Genomic DNA, 20451 nt, shown 5'->3' with positions numbered 1-20451 from the left:
TTTCCATATCTCAGGTAAGGGAACTGTCCGTTTAGGTGCTCAAGTCAAAAGCTTGGAGTCCTCCTTGTCTCCTCTTTCCCTCCCTACATTCAGTCTCTTGGCAGACCCCACGCTCTATGCCTTCAGAATGCATTCTGAATCTGGACACCTCACTTCTCTCCCAGCCCCATCACATCTCGCCTGGGTTGGTGCAGCAGCTTACATTTCATCCACATTTATCCTGTCCACAGCAGCCTGATTAATCCTTTAACACAGGGGTCCCCAAACTTTTTACACAGGGGGCCAGTTCACTGTCCCTCAGACTGTTGGAGGGTCGGACTATAAAAAAAACAACTATGAACAAATCCCTATGCACACTGCACATATCTTATTTTAAAGTAAAAAAACAAAACGGGAACAAATACAATATTTAAAATAAAAGAACAAGTAAATTTCAATCAACAAACTGACCAGTATTTCAATAGGAACTATGCTCCTCTCACTGACCACCAATGAAAGAGGTGCCCCTTCCGGAAGTGCGGCGGGGGCGGATAAATGGCCTCAGGGGGCCACATGTGGCCCGCGGGCCGTAGTTTGGGGACCCCTGCTTTAACATATAGCTCACTCAAGACCCTGTGATGTCTGTTCATCTCAGTCTGAATAAGAGCCCTCACAGATTTACAAAGCCCCACTCACACATTCTGACCCCATCTCCTACTGCTCTTCCTCTCCCCCCCCACCCCCCCCACCCCGCGGCCCAGCCCTACTGGCTTCCTTGTAGTTCCTCAAACAGAACAGGCCTCAGAGCCATTGCACTAACTGCTTCCTCTGTGTGGAATGCTCTTCCTCCAGATAGTGGCATGACAGGCTCCATCATTTCCTTCAAGTATGTCTCAGTGAAGCCTACCTTGATGATCCTATTTAAAATTCAACCTCCCACTCCCACGATTCCCAATCTCCCTTACCCTGCGCTGTATTTCCCACACTATGTAGTACCTCCTAACACATTTATTGTGGTTAACTTTTTTTGTGTGTGTGTGTGGTTAATATTTTTAATTGAATAAAATTTAGTGAGGGAGACAGATAATACATGGGAAATACAAGCATGAGTGTAGGCAAGTTTCTATAGTGGTTAGCACTATTATGAAAATACAACCCAGAGATGTGATAGATTTGATGATAGATGAAAGGGTTCCAAACAGGCCTCCTCAAGATAGGATACTTTGTTTTTGTTTGTGAAAGAGACAGGGGTGGAGAGGAGAAGCATCAACTTGTTATCACAGCACTTCAGTTGTTTTCATATGTGCCTTGACCCGGGGGGTAGGGGGGGCGGGCTCCAGCGGAGTCAGTGACGCTTTGCTCAAGTCAGCGACCTTGGGCTCAAACCAGTGAGCTTGGACTTCAAGCTAGCAACTTTAGGGCTCAAGCCAGCGACCATGGGTTCTTGTCTATGATCCCAGGCTCAAGCCAACAACCCCGTGCTCAAGCTGGTGAGCCTGTGCTCAAGCTGGCGACCTTGGAGTTTGGAACCTGGGTCATCAGCATCCCAGGTTGATGCCCTAACCACTGTGCCACCGCTGGTCAGGCAAGATATGCTACTTTAGCATGTGAATTATTTTGAGCTAAAAGCAATGGAGACTCTGTGGGCTCAGGAGAAACTTCTGAGTTTCCCACAACTATCTAGAAAAATTTAAGTAGGGGACTTGCCAGAGTTATTACCAGAGATAATGTTTTATGGCCTATCTATAATATGTCAGGTCAAACATCAAATTACCAAACACCTGGGCCCTGGCCGGTTGGCTCAGTGGTAGAGCGTCAGCCTGGCGTGTGGGAGTCCGGGGTTCGATTCCCGGCCAGGGCACACAGGAGAAGCGCCCATCTGCTTTTCCACCCCTCCCCCTCTCCTTCCTCTCTGTCTCTTTCTTCCCCTCCTGCAGCCAAGGCTCCATTAGAGCAAAGATGGCCCGGGCGCTGAGGATGGCTCTGTGGCCTCTGCCTCAGGCGCTAGAATGGCTCTGGATGCAGCAGAGCAATGGCTCAGATGGGCGGAGCATCGCCCCCTGGTGGGCATGCCGGGTGGATCCCGGTCGGGTGCATGCGGGAGTCTGTCTGACTGCCTCCCCGTTTCCAACTTCAGAAAAATACCAAAAAAAAAAAAAAAAAATTACCAAACACCTGTTCTTCTTATCACTCTGTAAGTTATTATTGATCTCCTCCCCTCTCAAGCCCCAGTCCTCTTACCACTTTCCTTAGCTCAGAACGTTATAAATACCTTATTACACCTTTCTGTCTTTGAACCTCTATGTATTTGGGGTTCCTGTACCTACGGATGTAATTAAATTTGGTTATTAGCTCTTGTTAATCTTTCTCGTGTCAATTTAATTATTTGACCAGCAGAAAGAATCTAGCAGGATAGAGGAACGTTTCTTCCTCCCCGACATAGTCCTCTTTACATGTATGGTCAGGGAGGAGACATTTGAGCTGATTCCTAATTGATGTGAAGGAGCCCTGAAGAGTTAGAGCTGAGGGGTAGGGCTGAAGGAAGAGCCTTCTGGTCTGCAAGGTCTGCAAGGGGAGAAGCTCTGAGGTGGGAACCAACATGTTTTGCCAACAATTTAGGTAGCATAGGTCGTTGCGGGAATTATAATACTTCCACAAGCCAAAAGCACATCTCTTAATAAACCAAATAAAAGAATAACATGTTCCAGACAAATGACAGATTAATCACACTATTGTTTCAGGTAAGGGGAAGTGAAGGAATAATGTCCAAATTTAATACGAGGTGTACCTTTTTTTTCTTTTTCCCTTATTTTAAATAAGAGGTGTGTCTTTTTACATGAGGAAACACTCTGGCGCAAAAGTAAAAGTCTCCGTTGCTAGAGCACTGTTGCTAGGGAACCAAAGAGGCCAGTGTTAGCCGGGATGGCTGTCCTGCTCTGAGGATTATCACTTCTGAGACCGCTGCTAGATTAACAACACAATCCACCAGAGTCGCCTTGGCCACTCCTAGGAGCAAACATCTTAGGGGTCTTTGGAGAGTTTTTAAGTCACGGAAGAGTCGCCTTACCTAAACCGAAACTCTCAAATAGTCCTCACACTCTCAGTATTTATAGTAAATATCCCCTTGTCATAGTTGCTTCTTCCCAGGTTCTTAACAATAAGCTTCCAGCAGGGCCCATCAGCCCCTGGGCTGCTGACTGCTTATCAACGACAACAGATGTAGAATGGTGACATCCTGACACGACTGACTTCATGCTTATATCAAAGCAACTTTTTTTGGTCGTAAACAAGTGGATTATAGCAAGTGGATTTGAAATCATATTAAGCTAACACACACCACAGGCCTACCCCTTGGGCCGGACCCCAGCAGAGCCCGGGGATGGTGGGTGGATTGCAGGCCAGCGGGAGTGGCACATGCAGAAATGGATAACCCCAGAAGCAGAGATCTAGGACCCAGTTGAGTGGCCAAGAAGTTCGGCCAGGACTTGCAGGCTGAGTAGAAGCCCGCCCAGAGGAGGCACCGGGGCGAGGCCTCCAGTATTTGCTCGGCGAGAAGTGGGCGGGGCAGGGAGAGGGGGAATGGAGTAGGGTGAGGACTCCGAGTTTGGGGATGGAGGTGGGTGGATGAGTCTGAGGACCGAGGATGGCCTGGCGTGGGGCCCTAGGTTCGAGGCTGTCCACCACTGACCAGCTCTGTGGCTCAGGCAGGTCCTGACCTTTCGGGCCTCAGTTTCCTTCTGCTAGGATCGAGGGGCATCTTCGCGGATCCAGGCCTGGTGAGTCCTGGACCGGGAGGGTGGGGGCGGCAACTCGAGCTGCGCAGGCGGGGTCTCCCGGCTCCCCCAGCCAAGCTCGCTGCCCCGCGGAAGCGCAGCGTCCGGAGACGGGATCTCCCTGGGGAACGGCCGCAGCCCAGCCCTCGAAGCTACCCTCCTGGGCTTTGGCGCGCTCCGCGGCGCGGAGGCGAGAGAGGGCCGGGCGGGCTCCGGGAGGAGGCGGCCCCCAGGAATGCGTGGCCTGCAGGGACGTGGCGGGAGAGTTCCTTTGCGCGGACCGGGATACCGAGAGAGCAGCGGCGCCCCGGCTCCAAGGCGTGCGCCGTGCTGCTCCCAGCGAAGCGACCCCTGTTTAAGGGCCCACTGCTGTGGCCACTGGCGGGTCGGTCCTATGCCCCAGCCCGCTATTCTTCCAACAAAAGAATCCGGAAAAACGGTGCGGTCCTGGCCTCGCAACCCTGGGAGAGTTTTAGGGGAGCATCTATCCCCAGGCACGACACAAGGGGGGACAGATCGGTGGGCTCCCTACTCCCTCCCTGCTCTCTGGTGTTGGGCTCAGGACCGAGGTGAGACCCCTCTTCCAGCAAATTTCTGGGATCTCCAACTCCTCTGCGGACCCCACTTCTAGAACGGCCCCTCGCCCATCCCAGGACTTTGCTTATTTTTCTCACAGCCCTTATCATCACCGGTCCTTACGTTATTTAGTAGTCAAATAATTTTTAGTTCATTCATTAATATTTATTTTTGTCTGTTTACAATGTGTCTCCCCTGTTGGAATGTAGGCTTCAGGAGGGAGGGCCTTTGTTTCATCCACTGTTGTATTCCCAGTTATTTCCAAAAATGCTTTCTGAGAACCACCCCACACCCTGCACGGGGCTGGATAGTGGGATTACACCAGGAACCAAGCCAATTCCCTGCCTAGTCATTCGGGCTGGGGACAGGACAGTAAACATAAGGGAGATCTTTATGGGATGAAGAAAATGAAAACAAGGGGGCTGTAGTTGGGTCATCTTGTATTAGACCATCTTGGTGGTCAGAAGCAGCTTAGATAATGTGATCAGGGCAGGCCTCGCAGATTAGGTGATTTAAGTTAAAGCCCACAAATAAACTGCGTGACCAGTGCTAGAATGGAAAACCTGGAAGCTATGAGGTCACTTAACTCCGAACTAACACCAGAGGGCAAGGCGCTGAGGTATGAATAGTGAAGGTCAAGACAATATAGTTCCCAGCCCTAGCCAGTTGGCGCAGTGGTAGAGCATTGGCTCAACATGTGGAAGTCCCGAGTTTGATTCCTGGCCAGGGCACACAGGAGAAGCAACCATCTGCTTCTCCACCCTTTCCCCTCTTCTTTCTCCTATCTCTCTATTCTTCTCCTGCAGCCAAGGCTCCATTGGAGCAAAGTTGGCCCTGGTGCTAGGAGTGGCTCCATGGCCTCGGTCTCAGGTGCTAGAATGGCTCCAGTTGCAAGGGAGCAATGCCCCAGATGGGCAGAGCATCGCCCCCTAGTGGACATGCTGGGTGGATCCCGTTGGACACATGCGGGAGTCTGTCTCTGCCTCCCCACTTCTCACTTCAGAAAAATACAAAAAGAAAAAAAAAAGACAATATAGTTCCCAGCCCCTTAAATTGCTCCTAGGAGTCTCTGGCTTGGGTAGGTGGGTTGGTAGGGGATAATCAGAGACCTGAGAAGGCTTCCTGGAGGAGGAGGTGGTTTTACTGGGTCTCCAAGTTAGGAGTTCTCATCATTTAGGATAGGTTGACTGGGTTTGAGAATTATTTTGCAGGTGCAGTGGAAATCACATGGTTAAATGGTTGAGACTTGTGGCCAGACAAGAGAGACCCCTGCCCCTGCCTAGCAAGCCCTGCAGGTGAGTAGATCACTGCCAAGACCTGCCCCTAGAAGGTGTGAGGGAATCAGGAGATCAAGCTCTGCTTCTACTGACTATAGGACTTTGTGCATTTCACCTTCATTGCTCTGGACCTCAGTTTTCCATGAGGCAGGATGGCCATGCCCTGGAAGTTTGACCTCAAGGTTGGCACTAAGGGTTTCCCAAGTTAGAGGATGGTTTAAGCACAATGGTTTCTATGGGCTTGGGGTCCATTTCAGCTCAGCTGGCCTGTTTCTTTGGATTTTAAAAAGCTGTGTCAAAACCCTGCCATACCTTCTGGTCTGATACAACCACATTATCCTTTTCTCTGAGTCCTCTGATGTCCAGTGTTTTTCATGACCCTCACAACAATCCTCTGAGACAAAGGCAGGGGAAACTAGCTCATTTCACAGATGAAGCCACTGAGAGCCTCAAGGCACAGAGCAAGTAAATAGAAGCTGGAGGGCCCAGGTCTCCTCCAGAGCCAGTAGTACTCTTTTCTACAGGGACACAGGGGCTGCCTCACTCACTCTCTGATCAACGGCCACCTCTCTTGCCCTGCAGTTCCTATGGGAGCCATGAAGCTGAACGAGAAAAGTGTGACCCACTATGCACTGAGCAACTCCCCAGCAGACCACATGGGCTTCCTGCGCACTTGGGGGGGCCCAGGGACTCCACCCACCCCCAGTGGCACTGGCCGGAGATGCTGGTTTGTCCTCAAGGGCAACCTGCTGTTCTCCTTTGAGAGTCGAGAAGGCCGGGCCCCTCTGGGACTGGTGGTGTTAGAGGGCTGCACAGTAGAACTGGCCGAAGCTCCCGTTCCTGAGGAGTTTGCCTTCACCATCCGCTTTGACGCCCCTGGTGTGCGTCCACACCTGCTTGCAGCTGATGGACCGGCAGCCCAGGAGGCCTGGGTGAAAGTACTGTCCCGGGCAAGCTTTGGCTACATGCGCCTGGTGGTGCGTGAGCTGGAGAACCAGTTGCATGATGCCCGCCAGAGCCTGGCCTTGCATCGCCACTCATCCTGGAAGGCTGTTACCAGCCGCTCTAAGACCCAGGCTCCAGACCACTTGTCTAGGGGCCTAGAGAATGGCCACACCCTTTCCAAGGATTGCAGCCCTAAGGGCTTGGTGGAAGTAGAAAGTAGCAGGCCAGCAGGGCGGGGCGGGGCTGAATGTCAGTTGCAGGGCCCTGCCAGCCTTCTTCTAGGCAGGGGCCAGAGCCCTGTCTCCCCTGAGACCTCTTGCTTCTCTACCCTGCACGATTGGTACGGCCAGGAGATCCTGGAGCTGAGGCGTGGATGGCTGCAGAGGGCCCGGGGGAACCAGCCACAATGTGAGGAACAGGATAGGGCATGAACCTGAGCCCTTTGGGTTCTGCCCTTGTCCTGCTGGTCAGGACACCAGGGCCAATTCTTTTTCAACAGTTTGATATTTACTCGTTTCCAAAGTTGCTTTATTTTAAGGGGGATTCTCTAAGTTCCAGATCTGCCCTTGTGCCTGGAGAGAACTGAGAAATCATTACTTGTAAATCCCTTTATTTCCTGAGGCCCAGCGAGCAGAGGTGGCTTGCTTAGCAGTCACACAGTGAGGCCCAAGTCTCCTGACACTGCTGGACTGCCCCTCTCTTAGGAGATATTAATGAAATGGAGAAAATAGGGAATATTACGTGCCTATAGCCCACCTTGCCTTTTACCTACATGCCAGACTCAGCCACAGTTTCCAATATGGGGGTGGGTTTTGTGTACATTTAACTACCAGAAGTTGGCTGTAGTGTTGGCTTTGGACTGACAGTATTAGAGAAAGTGGGTTTATTTCATTACGGGGGTTTCTGGGGCTCAGCTCTTCCTGAGTGGTGGGAAGATTGGGCATGTGACCTGCCCTCCTCTATAATCTGGGAAGGGCCCTTTGTTGGAAGACCACCTTCAGCCAATACAGAAGGATTTCTGTTCAGAAAGTGCCCCCCTCTCCATTCTCTCTCCCCCTTTCCCTGGCTTTCCTGTTAACAGATAGTGCTGGACGCTGGCCCAAGAGGGATGGGGTAGCTTTTATGTCAGCAAAAATCCTTACTGCATTTGGTCCTCAGCGGATGGCTCCTGGAGTTGCCAAGTGGGAAGCTAAAGTGGAGGTGGGTGGGCAGTTGTGGCTCTCCAGGGAAAGTCCATTTTGTGTTGGTGGGGGTTCTGGGTAGTCTAGGAGCCTGGGCACAGGATTCCAAGTACCTTGTGGTAAATTCTCTCCTGCCTGGGCTCCTAAAAAAGTGTTCCTGCTCCTGAAACCACCTGGCAACTTGTTCACAGTCCTGCTTGTCACCCACTGTGTACCTTCCAAGACCCTCTCATTGCTACTCTCACCAGCAGGCCAGGTAATCTTCTTTTATGATTGTTCTGGGAGGCAAAGCAGCTGGCTCCATAGAGCCAGAGGCCAGATTGGCCTGATGCCTTATGGGCATGGTGGCAGTGGCTGGATGGGAGATGCAGAGCCTGGGCAGAGAGCACCCCCACCCCAATACACACAATCTGGCCCTTCTTAGCTAACTAGGCCTAGAGGCTGCGGCTCAGAGCCTCTTAAGGCCCGGAGGCTGATATGCTGGTCCAGGGCCCAAGACCAGTTCCTGCCCGGCTTGTTTCCAATGAAGAGGGGCAGTCTTCCCAGCCCGATACTGGCACTCCACAGCCACTGCATCTTGTTTCATAGATACTTCAGGCTTTTATCTTTCTTATTGTTACAGTATTTTTTGTACGATTAAAACACTGAGTTTTTTATTACTCATTTCGGTTACTAAAGTTTATTTCAACAATCACCTGAAGGTTGTTCTGCCAAACTCTGGCTATCCTGGGTGTGAGCAATTATAAAAAGCTGAAGGGTTCCCATGACAACCCTAGCTCATGGCCCCGCCTACCAGGCCTGGAATGAGGGGCAACTGGGATTTCGGCGTAGTCTTTGTGATGTCAAGACGTCGGGCGGGCCCCTGACAAATGCCGCCCTCCCACGCAACAGGAACTAGGCGCAACCCGCGAGTGTGAAGCTGGCTCTCTGGTCTGCTCCTGAAAGCATCGCGAGGCTTGAGACAACGTTCTTCCCGAGGGCGTTGCCGGGGCAGGGCGCTGGGGGTCGGGTGCTGGTGTTACAAGCGGAGCTGGGAGATGGTGTCCGGGGTGGCTCGCTGGCTGGCATTGGCACCCGTCCAATCCGGGGCTCTCCGGAGCCTACCGAGCTTGAAGAAAGATGGCGATATCTCCGCTGGACGGGGCGGCTCAGGTCGGAGCCTGGTACCCTCGAGGTCAGTCATCGTTACTCGCAGCGGCGCCATTTTGCCCAAACCTGTAAAAGTGAGTGTCTGCCTGGGGGCGGGGCAAAGGCGCCGAGGCCAATCATGGTTGGGTGTGCGCGCGCGTCGACTATGATTGATAGGAGCAATGGCTAATCACACGATCCCTTTATACCGGAAGACAAAGACAAAGTTCTACGCTAATACGCTAATTTTGACAGGTGCGAAGTGGTCGGGTTAGGGTGTGAGCTGGGTGTGTGGAGACTGAAGAGGAGGGGCAAAAACTGAGAAAGACGGCGTCTTGAATTAGTTTATCGTGAAGAGCGCCGTGTCTAGATCTGCGGAGCCGGAAGACTTGGCTTCACACGCCGATGTAGAGAAGTCATGTAGCCTCTCTGCGCTATTTCAGAGTTGATGGGATCAAATAAATTGTTAAAGGACTGTAAATGCAGTGTACGTGGGATTGGCCTTATCTTTATGAGTTCTGACCCCAGTACTTAAGTCTTGTGATTTGCAGTCCTGAGAGGTGTTCGCGGGGTTACAACAATCGTTTTTACAAATGAAGAAGGGTGGGCAGAACGGAGAAGCCAGTGTCCAAAGCCAATAGCCAAGTTTGGTCCTAAATCCAGGGTTTCTGCTGGCACAGCCCCCACCAGGTCCTATTTTTTTTCCACCACTGAATACCTTCACATGCCCTCAGTACCCTGGGGTTTAAAAAAAAATTTTTTTTTTAAATTTATTCATTTTAGAAAGGAGAGAGAGAAGGGGGGGGGAGGAGCAGGAAGCATCAACTCCCATATGTGCCTTGACCGGGCAAGCCCAGGGTTTCGAACCAGCGACCTCAGACCCTGGGGGTTTTAAATGGGAACAACCTCTTATACGTAAGGGACTGTGTGGGAATTTAAAAAGTCCTAAAAGCAGGCTGCCTATGCTAGTTCACACAGACAGGTGAGTTCAAGGCTATTTCATAACAAGAAGCAGGAAGGTACAGGGTCCATTTGGGGAAGAGATACCTTATAAAAAAGCATAGGTGAAAAAAAAATTTTTTTGAAATACCATAGGATTATACAAGAGTAAATGTTGAGATTTTGCTGAAACACCCCAGTCCATTTAAAAAGGTAGTCTTCCATTGTAAAGATATGCTCACTTTTCAAAACACCTGTTTTTAAATTTTAATATGGTGAAATCAAATTTCTCAGTCACCAGGAAACCTGTTACTTACAAAACTCTAGAATATCTCTTCACTGTACATCTTTTTGTAACCCATTTTCCGGCACTTAATGTCTTTAAGTGGAACTGAACTTTATTTCCATAGTCCAGCTCTCTTGGTACTTTCTCACCTGTTTGTTTATAAGTATCTGCAAATAATTACCAGGTTGTGTCCCAATTTTTAGGTATCTAGAATGCATTTATCTTTTCTTTCCAGTATCCACTTTGATGGTCATAAAAAATCACTTTATCTCTTATTATTTTCACTTTGAATTTTCCCAAGGACTTTAAAATCAAATTGTTGATGATGGGTCTGGGGTCCATGAGAGGGAGTGACCCTGAGAGGGCCAGGCCTTCTGCAGTCCTGCCATAGTGGGCCCTGGACCTCACAGCCACTGCTCTGACCTTCTGCAGATGTCCTTCGGCCTTCTCCGTGTGTTCTCCATTGTGATCCCCTTTCTCTATGTTGGGACACTCATTAGCAAGAACTTTGCTGCTCTACTTGAGGAGCATGACATTTTTGTCCCAGAGGATGATGATGATGACGATTAACAGGTAAGACTTGCTATTCCTCTACATGGTCCAGGAGCAGGAAGGGGGTGGAGTGTCTGAACTGATACAGCTTGGCCTGGTAGCAGGCAGCATCTAGACACTAGAAGCAAAAGTGCAGGCCTTTAATGAATGGCCTACTTGGTGGCTAGTGTTTTTATTTTGCCTTTTCTTTGTTGGATGAGGGAAACTGTCTTATTGACTGACAGATTCACTGGGGTCTCTTCTAACCAGGTTAGACCCCAGCCAGCCTTTTCATTTGCCCTTTGTGTACCCTCTTTCTCATTATTTCCCAAATTTTCTCAACAATTTAATATGCCTTACACACTGACCACAGCTTGTAAGGCTGTTTCATAACAAGAAGCAGGAAGGTACAGGGTACAGGGTCCATTTGGGGAAGAGATACCTTATAAAAAAGCATAGGTGAAAAAAAATTTTTTTGAAACACCATAGGATTATACAAGAGTAAATGTTGAGATTTTGCTGAAACACCCCAGTCTTTGATTCAGTGCTCCACGTTGAAATTTAGAAATTTGCCCTGGCCGGTTGGCTCAGCGGTAGAGCGTCGGCCTAGCGTGCGGAGGACCCGGGTTCGATTTCCGGCCAGGGCACATAGGAGAAGCGCCCATTTGCTTCTCCACCCCTCCGCCGCGCTTTCCTCTCTGTCTCTCTCTTCCCCTCCCGCAGCCAAGGCTCCATTGGAGCAAAGATGGCCCGGGCGCTGGGCATGGCTCTGTGGCCTCTGCCTCAGGCGCTAGAGTGGCTCTGGTCGCAATATGGCGACGCCCAGGATGGGCAGAGCACCCCCCCCTGGGGGGCAGAGCACCGCCCCTGGTGGGCGTAGCCGGGTGGATCCCGGTCGGGCGCATGCGGGAGTCTGTCTGACTGTCTCTCCCTGTTTCCAGCTTCAGAAAAATGAAAAAAAAAAAAAAAAAAAAGAAATTTAGAAATTGTAGGTCTTGTGGCCAGCTGTGGTTACCAAGCTTTGCACCAGCACAGCTGTACATGGCACTAGAGCCTGGCCACTGCTGCTCACAGATGTTCTCCCAGCGCTTTCTTGTGTTGACTTCTGGTGCTCTGATATGTGCTCTGTGGTTGCATTACTGTCATAGATGAGGACACTTCTGATTTCTTAGTCTGGTATTCAAGTCTTGCCATGATCTTGTCACATCCTTTATTATTCTAGCCTTATCTTCCATGTTTGCAACCACAACCTATCCCCAGTATTCACCATTTCTTGAATTACCAATGCTCTTACTCCCAAGTGTAGGCCATTGTTCCTCCCTCTTGGAAGGCTATGTCCCATTGCTGTTCCTACCAATTCTTCATTTTCTTTAAAAAAAGTCTTCCCACATTCCTCCCATTTGAAAGTGACTGCTCCTTCATCTGACTGACCAGTACCTCTGTGGTGACATTTAGAATTATGCATTTAAGCACATACACATACCCCAAAGTCTACTAGGTTATGAGCTTCTTGCTGGTGGGGAACATGATTTTCATAACTCTGGGTCTCCAGTGCCTGCTCTGTGGTGAATGCTTAGTAAATATATGAATAAATAATCAAATTTACTCAAAACTGCCTCTGTCCTGTTTGGTAGAACCACTCTGTGGGATTCTGTTTCAGTATGTGGATCAAGGACTCTTCTGCTGCCTAGTTCACTGCTGCTTTCCTTTCTTGTAGGTCACGGAGGAAGTACAGGAAGGAGAAAGCCCTCACTGAATTAAGAAATGGTGATGCTTATAACTTCTCTCACTTGCCTGTCAGCAAAAGGGTCCAGGGAAAGCCCTTCACCTCCCAACTCCAGTGAAGCCTCCTGCATGGTCGATCACAGTTCAGAGTCCCAGGCTCTGGGAGGTTCCCTAAGATGTGCTGTCCACTGAGCACGATCAATTGATGAATAAACATGATAAACATCACCTATGTATGACTGAGTAATGGCTGAATTTTGCAGTGGGAGTAGGCTGTAGCTGTTATAGTTTCTTGTCTCCTGTTTGTTTTCTAATAGGCCTCTTGAGTTACAACCCAGGATCTCCAGGTCCCCATGGATCCAGAATTATGGGGGCTTGGGACCTATTTTCATTATTTACAAAAGCCTAACAGAAACTGTTTTCCCTCAATAAAGCTGCACAGGCTAACTAAAGCCTCATGCTTTTTTCTGTTGAGTAACACTACCTAATTGTCACATGGCAATCAGTCATAGGAGCTTTGGTTGGTTGTTTAAAACTTGAAAAATATTATTAAAATGATTCTTTTAAAATTTGGGTTTCTTAGATGAAAAGATAATGAAGGAGTGCTAAAAAATTTGGGAATCCTCCAGGTGACTGTGTATACTGAATCCCTTTTCCCAGCACTTAAGACTGTCTAGGGACAGGACAGAGAAGATGGCCATCCAAAGCAAAAACAGATCAGTTCTTTAACCTGGGTCAACATGTTAAAGCTACCCCCATTTGCAAAAACTATTGGAATATTTCTATTCTGTGTGCACTGAACATCTGTGTCCCTTGCAGGGAGCCTAACAGTAGGAAGTTAATTTCATTTTAAGGACCTGTGCTTGTTGCAAATAGAGGGGGTAGAGCTCTGAGCAGCTATTTTCTTCAAAACCTAGGGAAAAATAGCCCAGCTTGTGTGCTCTACTTCTGTGCCTCTTAGTGCTGCTCTCATCCCTCTCCAACAGCAAGAGCTGCTCATTTTGGATAATCTGTGCCATGACGCTGAACTATCCAATCCTAGAGGCTGTAGAAACACAGCTAAATTAACAAAGTCATCCAGACTCATCCCCAGTGTGACAGTTTCTGAACAGATGGTCTCATTCTTCCTGTTTACCGACATGACATGTGGAGGCTCTGAGAAAGAGAATCCAATCTAGTTTATAGGAAACCCCATGCTTCAGGAAAAGGGAATGAACAGGTGGTGTGTATACCGCTGCCCCACTTATTCAGGCAAAAAGTGAGAGACTGGCCTGACTGGTGGGGGCGCAGTGATCACGTGTGGACCTGGAACACCGAGGATGCCAGTTTAAAACCCTGGGCTTGCCCGGTCAAGGCACGTGTGGGAGTTGACGCTTCCTGCTCCTCTCCCTTTCTCTCTCTCTTCTCTAAAATGAATAAATAAAAATAATTTTAAAAAAAGTGAGAATGCTGAGACAGACCTTCCCATTGGTTCATGAAGTGACCATTATTATACTGAGTTTATTTGTACTCTAGAGTATTTAAACATCAACATGCACCTTTCCACTGAATGACTTCATGGGTCGTGGCCAATATAAAACTTGGACAGGAAATCCTTTGGCCTTGGTGCTTCTGTTTCATGGAAGAACCGCATAACATGTGTCCGCTGCTTCCACACTTGAATTGTTTCCTCCAGTTCCATCTTTCCCTGCACAAGTGAAGGGATAGGTCTTTAGTTAGAGTGGTCCAGTAAAAGGCATATTACACTAAAGGCCAGGATTCTCTTTTCTGCTCTGGCACTGACTTGAGTGACCTTGGGTAAGTAACATATTCTGTTTAGACCACAGTTTCTGCATCTGGAAAATAAGGTATTGGCCAGGCTTTTCAAGTATTCTTTAACTGTCACTAACTGATCTAAGAGGAAAGATTTCCGGGTCAAGAGGCGCCTGCCTCCTGATGCCTGACTTGACTGACCTAACTTCTATTTCTGCTTAACATGCTAAAGCTCCTTCCCATTGATGCTCATGTGACTGAACAGAGACACAACAGGGCCAGTGTTGGACCCCATTTACACATGACTCAGCTATAAGCTGGCAACCAGGTGAAGCAGTAACTTCTAGGGAAAAGGTTGAAGACTTCAAACTTTTCATTCCTGTATCTTTTGTAAGTTATAAAATGTAAACCCTAATGGGTTTTCCTTTGAAAAGTCCTATAATCTACTTAACCGGGTGATAATCTCCAAGTTCAACTTCCTTTGAAACACTAACAGTTGGTGAGCCAGCAAGTTGCTTTTTAAACTTGGAAACAAAATGTTCATCTGGGAAGACTGAAAAGCTCTGGACTAGCTGGCTGTTCTTTTAAACTGGTCAGGGAGGGTCAGTTACCTTAATGACCAGAAGATCAACCACTCTGGGGTCTGTGATGTGGGCATTCTTCATAAACATTTCTCGAACTTTATCTCGTCCCTGTTTCACAGAGATGTCTAGCTGGAATAAGTTCACTAGAGGGAAAAGATGATTCATGGTAAAGAAATTATATGGTTAAAACATGTTAAATATTGAGTCAATAGTCATTAGACATATACAGGTTGCCCATTCATTTCATTCAAGTATTAACCTGATTCCTAAACTCCATGCTGGAAGATGTGAAGTGTGAGATGTGGCACTTGCCTTCAAGGAGCTTATGTTTTGTTTGGGGAGATAAGGCCTATGCATTTGAAGGGCAGTATAGCATAGTTCAAGCATATGAACCACCTAGGTTCAAATCCCAGCTCTGTCACTTGTCAGCCATGTGATGCTCAGTATGTTAACTTCTCTCTTCCTGACTGCATTTAGTTATGAGTGAAATAGGACAATAATAGCATCTATAACTCCAGACTTGTGAGGATGAGACAATGCGAGATGCTTGATACAGTACCTGGCAAGCATAAGCCCTCAGTAAATGTTTGCATTATGGAACTTTTTGTGAAAGATAAAGGGTTGAAATTAAGTTAAAATGATGTGCTACAGCTTGACCAGGCAGTGGCGCAGTGGATAGAGCGTCGGACTGGGATGCAGAGGACCCAGATTCGAGACCCCGAGGTCACCAGCTTGAGCACGGGCTCATCTGGTTTGAGTAAAAGCTCACCAACTTGGACCCAAGGTCACTGGCAAGGGGTTACTCGGTCTGCTGAAGGCCCGCAGTCAAGGCATATATGAGAAAGCAATCAATGAACAACTAAAGTGTCGCAATGTGCAATGAAAAACTAATGATTGATGCTTCTCCTCTCTCTGTTCCTGTCTGTCTGTCCCTGTCTAACTCTCTCTCTGTCTCTGGGAAGAGAAAAAAAAGATGTGCTACAGGTTTGTGCACCACACAAATTTAGAGTTGAGGGAGACTGCTGAGGGTTTGTGTAGGCAGGGACAGCGTCAATCCAGCCAGCAGCTCCAGGAGAGAAGGTTATGATGTAGGTCCTGTTCTCTTGGTCTTAAATTCTAATTGGAGGCACTACTATCCATGCATGCAAACATGAAATCTCAATATTCAGCAATCTCTAATTAAATAACTGCCTAAAATAGTGGCACAGATTCCATGACTTGGAACTTCAGAGGAGGCATATGGATATCTTTTGAAAATCAGGTTTTAGTCATCTGTATTCCCATCCCTGGCCAGTCAGCCTTCAGTGGATTTGCTGATGAGAAGGGCACAAACGGCCTGTGTGGTGGGTGGAATAAAGATGGAAGAGGGGACCGCCAGGCTGAAGGGGACAGCACAAACAAGGTTTTCAGGCTAGGGTGAGCACTGTGGTGGAGGAAGGAGAGCAGTGTGCTCACTTATAGTAAGGCATTTTGTGTTGTGGTCACTCCTGTGACATTTCTATTCTGGTATACAGAACTGTCACAATGATCTCTAAAAAATACTACTGAAAGCTAGTAAGTAGGCCCTGTTTGGCTGGCTCAGAGGTAGGGTGTCAGCCCAGTGTGTGGATCTCCTAGGTTTGATTCCTGGTCAAAGCACACAGGAGAAGTGACCATCTGCTTCTTCACCCCTCCCCCTTCCCAATCTCTTCTCCTCCCACAGCCATGGCTTGATTGGTTCAAGTGCACTGGCCCTGGGCACTGAGGATGGCTCTGTGGAGCCTCTGCCTCAGGTGCTAAAAATAGCTCAGTTCATTGAGCGAGCACTGGGCCTAGACGGGGTTGTGGGTATATCCTGGTTGGGGTGCATGCAGGAGTCTCCCCTCCTCTCACCTAAAATAAAAAAGCTAGTTAGTGACTGAAAGAATGAATAATAAAGAACCTTTAACTATACTCATAACTTAAGTGACAGTGACAAAAAATAAAGCTAAGGAAAATACCATGCCAAGCTGCGAAGACAACAATGTTTCTGATCCAACCACAAAGTGATACACACTAACAAATCTATAGGAGAAATCACTCATCCCAGCTTCATAGGTGTTATCAGAGAGGACAGGACTATGATCACTCATACTAGAAGGAACTCAGTATCCAGTGGTGTGCTGGAGCAGGTTCTTATAGAGAATCAGTTCTACACATTTCTCCCTAAATCTGCTGCCTTCACTGATTTCACTTTGGTAGCTTAAAATCAACCACAGTGGGAGTATTTACACCAAGGAAAAGGGTAAACATTATAAATCTGGTTTCCCTCCAGAGAATTGGTTGTTAAAATACTATAGTACCATATTAGGAATTTTAGAAAACAGCAAACAAATGGACAATAAGACAGAGACAAAAACAAATGCGAACTAATATGAATCCTGTAATTTAGAATCTTACCACTTGCGGTAAGGGGCCTGAGGCCTAGAACAGCGTAAGAACTTGCTCAAAGTCATGCTATTGGTCCCTGGCAAACTTGTGGGGATTCCAGGTTGTTTACTATTTTGTTTTTAAATTTATAATTGGTACTCTTAAAAGAAATATGAGCAATCTTCCCTCTATCAGTACAGCCCTTTCTTGCATTTTTATATTAATTCCTGCCTACCTTGGAAGAAAAAACGGGTGCCTCCAGGCATACCAGGGAGTTAGTGCCAATCACTCCCATTCAGCATGACCTGAGCCACACACCAGGACACTGGGTGCATGAACCCATCTTCTTGGTAAAATGTCACATGCACAAATGCAAAGTTTTGCTTACAATGTCAGTTCACATTCAGATTCAGATTCCTGAATGCCTGTCCTCCCAGGTTAAGAACTCTTGTTCTTAGATAAATTCCAGAGCTTTGTCCTAGGCTCCTTCCTCCCATCCTAACCCCTGAACACAACCCTCGAACAGTGAGAATGGCTGTAGAGAGGCAAACAGAACAGCCTAAGTTATGGCTTGCTGAATTGTCTGGTCTAAATCAATGGTTCTCAAACCAGTGGTGACTTTGCTATCCCTGCCCCCTCAATATTACAATATTTGGCCATGTCTGGAGGGAATTTGGGTTGTCCCAATTAGGAAAAGAATGCTACTGGCATCTAGTGAGTAGGAGCCAGGGATGTTGCACAGGACAGCCCCCAAAACAAAGAATTATCTAGCACAAATATTGCTAAGAAACGCCAGTGTAAATCAATTCCAACTGTTCCCTACCTTCTGCTCCTTCCGGTAACAAGGAAAGGTTCTGGGCACCCATAGACATATTCTGCTAGGCAAACATTATGTTTTGAAACATCTGAATTTAAATACACACTCCATACATACACACTTGCTACAGTCATTCCCCACACCTATTATATACCTGACCCCTGAAGGTATTTGAATTTGTTGTTTCTGAACCAGTAGTTCACTCAAGTATCGCCCTGCCTAGTATCCTGTAGGTTTAAGTTCAGTCATCAGCAATTTCCCAAAAAGTCAATTGAGAACAGGGACACTGTGAAGCAGTCAAACATCAAAAAACTTTTGGCCTGACCTGTGGTGGGTGGTGCAGTGGATGGAGCATCAACACAGGTCACGGATTCAAAATAATGGGTCAAGTCACACACTAGAAACAATGTGAACGACTAAAGTGAATCAACTATGAGTTGATACTTCTTTCTCAAATCAGTAAATAAAATCTTAAAAACATTTTTTATGCAAAGAGGCTCCTGCTAGTAAGCATATAAACAACAATGGTGATAAAAACAATAAAAACAGTAGTACCCAACATTTCACGTGTGCCTAAGTGCCAGGCCCTATCCTAAACACTCTAGATATATACTGCTCACAAAAATGAGGGGATATTTCAAAATGAATATGAAGCGATAAAAAAGAAGCATTTGATTTCTTTTTTTATTAAACAAGAACATCAGAAAAGCAAACAAGTCAAAGAAAGTTGTTCAATTATGCAAAAGAAGGTGCAAAACCAACTTTTATTTCATTGGTGAAAATGCACTATAAAGGCTGAAAGTACTGGAGTATCTGCACATTTCCTGATCCCCTAATTTTTGTGAGCAGTGTATTAACCTATTTAATATGGTAACTCTCTGAAGAAGGTACTATTACTATGCTCATTTTATAGATGAGGAAACTGAGGCACAGCAAGATGAAATAACTTGCCCAAAGTCACACAGCTAGTAAGGGGCAAGTCCTGGAGGCAACCACCAACTTCTACTCCTCACACACAGGCAGGGAAGTGGCACCTGAAGTGGCTATGGTACTCCAGCTAGCTTAAAAATACCTTTCCTCTCAAACTAGCAGAGATGGTCTGCATTAAAACACAATAAATCAACAAAATAAAATATTCAGTCCCTGACGTGTGTACTGACTGCCCTGGACAATTTAGATGGGATTTCCCCCAACCTGTCTTTCACCAGGTACACTGGGTTGGAAGCCAAGATAAGAAAACAAAGTCTCTGCACCCTGCAGCTTATATTTTAATCCATCAAGTGAACAGATTGGTTCTCTGGGTGATTGCAGGGGTTCTCACGTAGTAGAGAGCAGGCGTTCAGGGGATGGAGAGGAGGATAGACTAGGGGCAGGTATACAACATAGGGGGCAAGATTTGGGAGACTGAAGGAGGGAGGAGGAACTTCTCACTGGACAGACTGGAAAAGGCATCACTTACTTGTGAATGACCTTGGGAAAGTCACTTCCATTCTCTGGTTCATTTTCTTTTTCTTTTTTGGTGGGAACCAGATGATCACCCAAGCCCTACAGCCACTTTGGTAATAATACACGTTAACTTACAGGTGTAAATAAATTCTGTAACGCTCGAGTTGACTTTAGGTTCCAGATCCACCACTGGGCCCTGGGCGTGTCACTTCGCCTTTCCGTGCCTCAGTTCCCTCCCCTACAAAATGAGTATATCACTGACAGTCCCTGCTCTCCCTTCGAGGGTTTCGTTAAGAATTACGGCGAGACATAGGAGCCAAAGGGCAGAGGGCACCTAGAAGCGCAGTACGATGCTGGACGAGGCTGGTCTGACCCCGCCGCCGCCGCCAGATCGGGTCCACCAATGCTCGGGTGACCCTCCTCCCCTGAAGCACGCAGGGTCGCCTCTGTCCAAGTTGGTGACCTCAGCTCGGCCCAAGAGCAATCGGAGGCCAGGACGGCTGCGACCTTGAGCGTGTGTCTTCGGGGCCCTGCGTACGCCGATGCCTCTCACCAGTGTTTGGCACCTCCCGATACCAGGCGCGATAGAGCTCGCGCACCCTCCGCTTGGCCTCGTTCATGTCCCGACTGAAAATGGGCTTCACTGAGGTGCTGGCCGCCGCAGCAGCAACACGGCGAAGACCACTCGCCGCCATCTTGCTAAAGAAACCACTTCCCAATCTTACCATTAGTGAAGCTATGAAAATCTTTCCTCATTGGCTAAAATTAAAGGCCACGCCCCTAAACTCCAGGGAGAACGGCTCTGGGGCTCTCTGATTGGCCGAGAGATCTCTATCTGGGTGGGAGAAGATCAGTTGGTGGCTGCTCACGCTCTTCAGCGGAAACGCAAGCTCGCCGGCGGGACAGCCTAACCGTTGCCCGTTGACGCCACCAGGGGGCGCTCGGGCCCCACGCACCGGTCGCGGATCCGCCCGGTCTCCCAGCATCTCACTGCGCTCGAGTGGTAGCGCCGGTGGGGGCGCAGGCCACGCAGACCTTACTCGGTAGGGTTCCCGGGCGCGGGGCGCGGGCTCTGAGGTGATGGTTGAGGCAGATAATGGCACCTGGAGTTCCGTGACGCCGGC

General features: G+C 48.0%; 3 protein-coding genes across 5 annotated transcripts; 2 read left to right on the top strand and 1 right to left on the bottom strand.

Moving 5' to 3' along the window:
• The first annotated feature begins 3547 nt into the window (after positions 1-3547).
• PHETA2 (PH domain containing endocytic trafficking adaptor 2) lies at positions 3548-8462 on the top strand. Of its 2 annotated transcripts, none has more exons than XM_066256469.1 (3): positions 3548-3755; positions 5540-5623; positions 6188-8462. In XM_066256469.1, the coding sequence occupies exon 3, from the start codon at positions 6193-6195 to the stop codon at positions 6979-6981; it is 789 nt and encodes a 262-aa protein (XP_066112566.1). In that variant the 5' UTR covers positions 3548-3755; positions 5540-5623; positions 6188-6192; the 3' UTR covers positions 6982-8462. The 2 variants fall into 2 exon arrangements, with proteins under 2 accessions (XP_066112566.1, XP_066112576.1); XM_066256479.1 differs by having other exon boundaries at positions 6130-8462.
• A 166-nt stretch (positions 8463-8628) lies between these two features.
• SMDT1 (single-pass membrane protein with aspartate rich tail 1) lies at positions 8629-12576 on the top strand. Its single transcript, XM_066256492.1, has 3 exons — positions 8629-8954; positions 10517-10657; positions 12333-12576. Exons 1-2 carry the CDS (start codon positions 8769-8771, stop codon positions 10652-10654), a joined length of 324 nt encoding a protein of 107 aa, XP_066112589.1. The 5' UTR covers positions 8629-8768; the 3' UTR covers positions 10655-10657; positions 12333-12576.
• A 1225-nt stretch (positions 12577-13801) lies between these two features.
• NDUFA6 (NADH:ubiquinone oxidoreductase subunit A6) lies at positions 13802-20050 on the bottom strand. 2 transcript variants are annotated; one of them, XM_066256446.1, is made up of 4 exons: positions 19881-20050; positions 18207-18278; positions 14704-14819; positions 13802-14027 (listed from the first exon to the last, which is right to left on the bottom strand). In XM_066256446.1, the coding sequence occupies exons 1-4, from the start codon at positions 20020-20022 to the stop codon at positions 13896-13898; spliced, it is 462 nt and encodes a 153-aa protein (XP_066112543.1). In that variant the 5' UTR covers positions 20023-20050; the 3' UTR covers positions 13802-13895. The 2 variants fall into 2 exon arrangements, with proteins under 2 accessions (XP_066112543.1, XP_066112552.1); XM_066256455.1 differs by lacking the exon at positions 18207-18278.
• Between the last annotated feature and the right edge of the window lie 401 nt (positions 20051-20451).

This window comes from Saccopteryx bilineata, chromosome 1, assembly GCF_036850765.1.
Source record: "Saccopteryx bilineata isolate mSacBil1 chromosome 1, mSacBil1_pri_phased_curated, whole genome shotgun sequence".
In the NCBI taxonomy this organism is placed as follows: domain Eukaryota; kingdom Metazoa; phylum Chordata; class Mammalia; order Chiroptera; family Emballonuridae; genus Saccopteryx; species Saccopteryx bilineata.
This window is presented reverse-complemented; position numbering and strand designations above follow the sequence as displayed.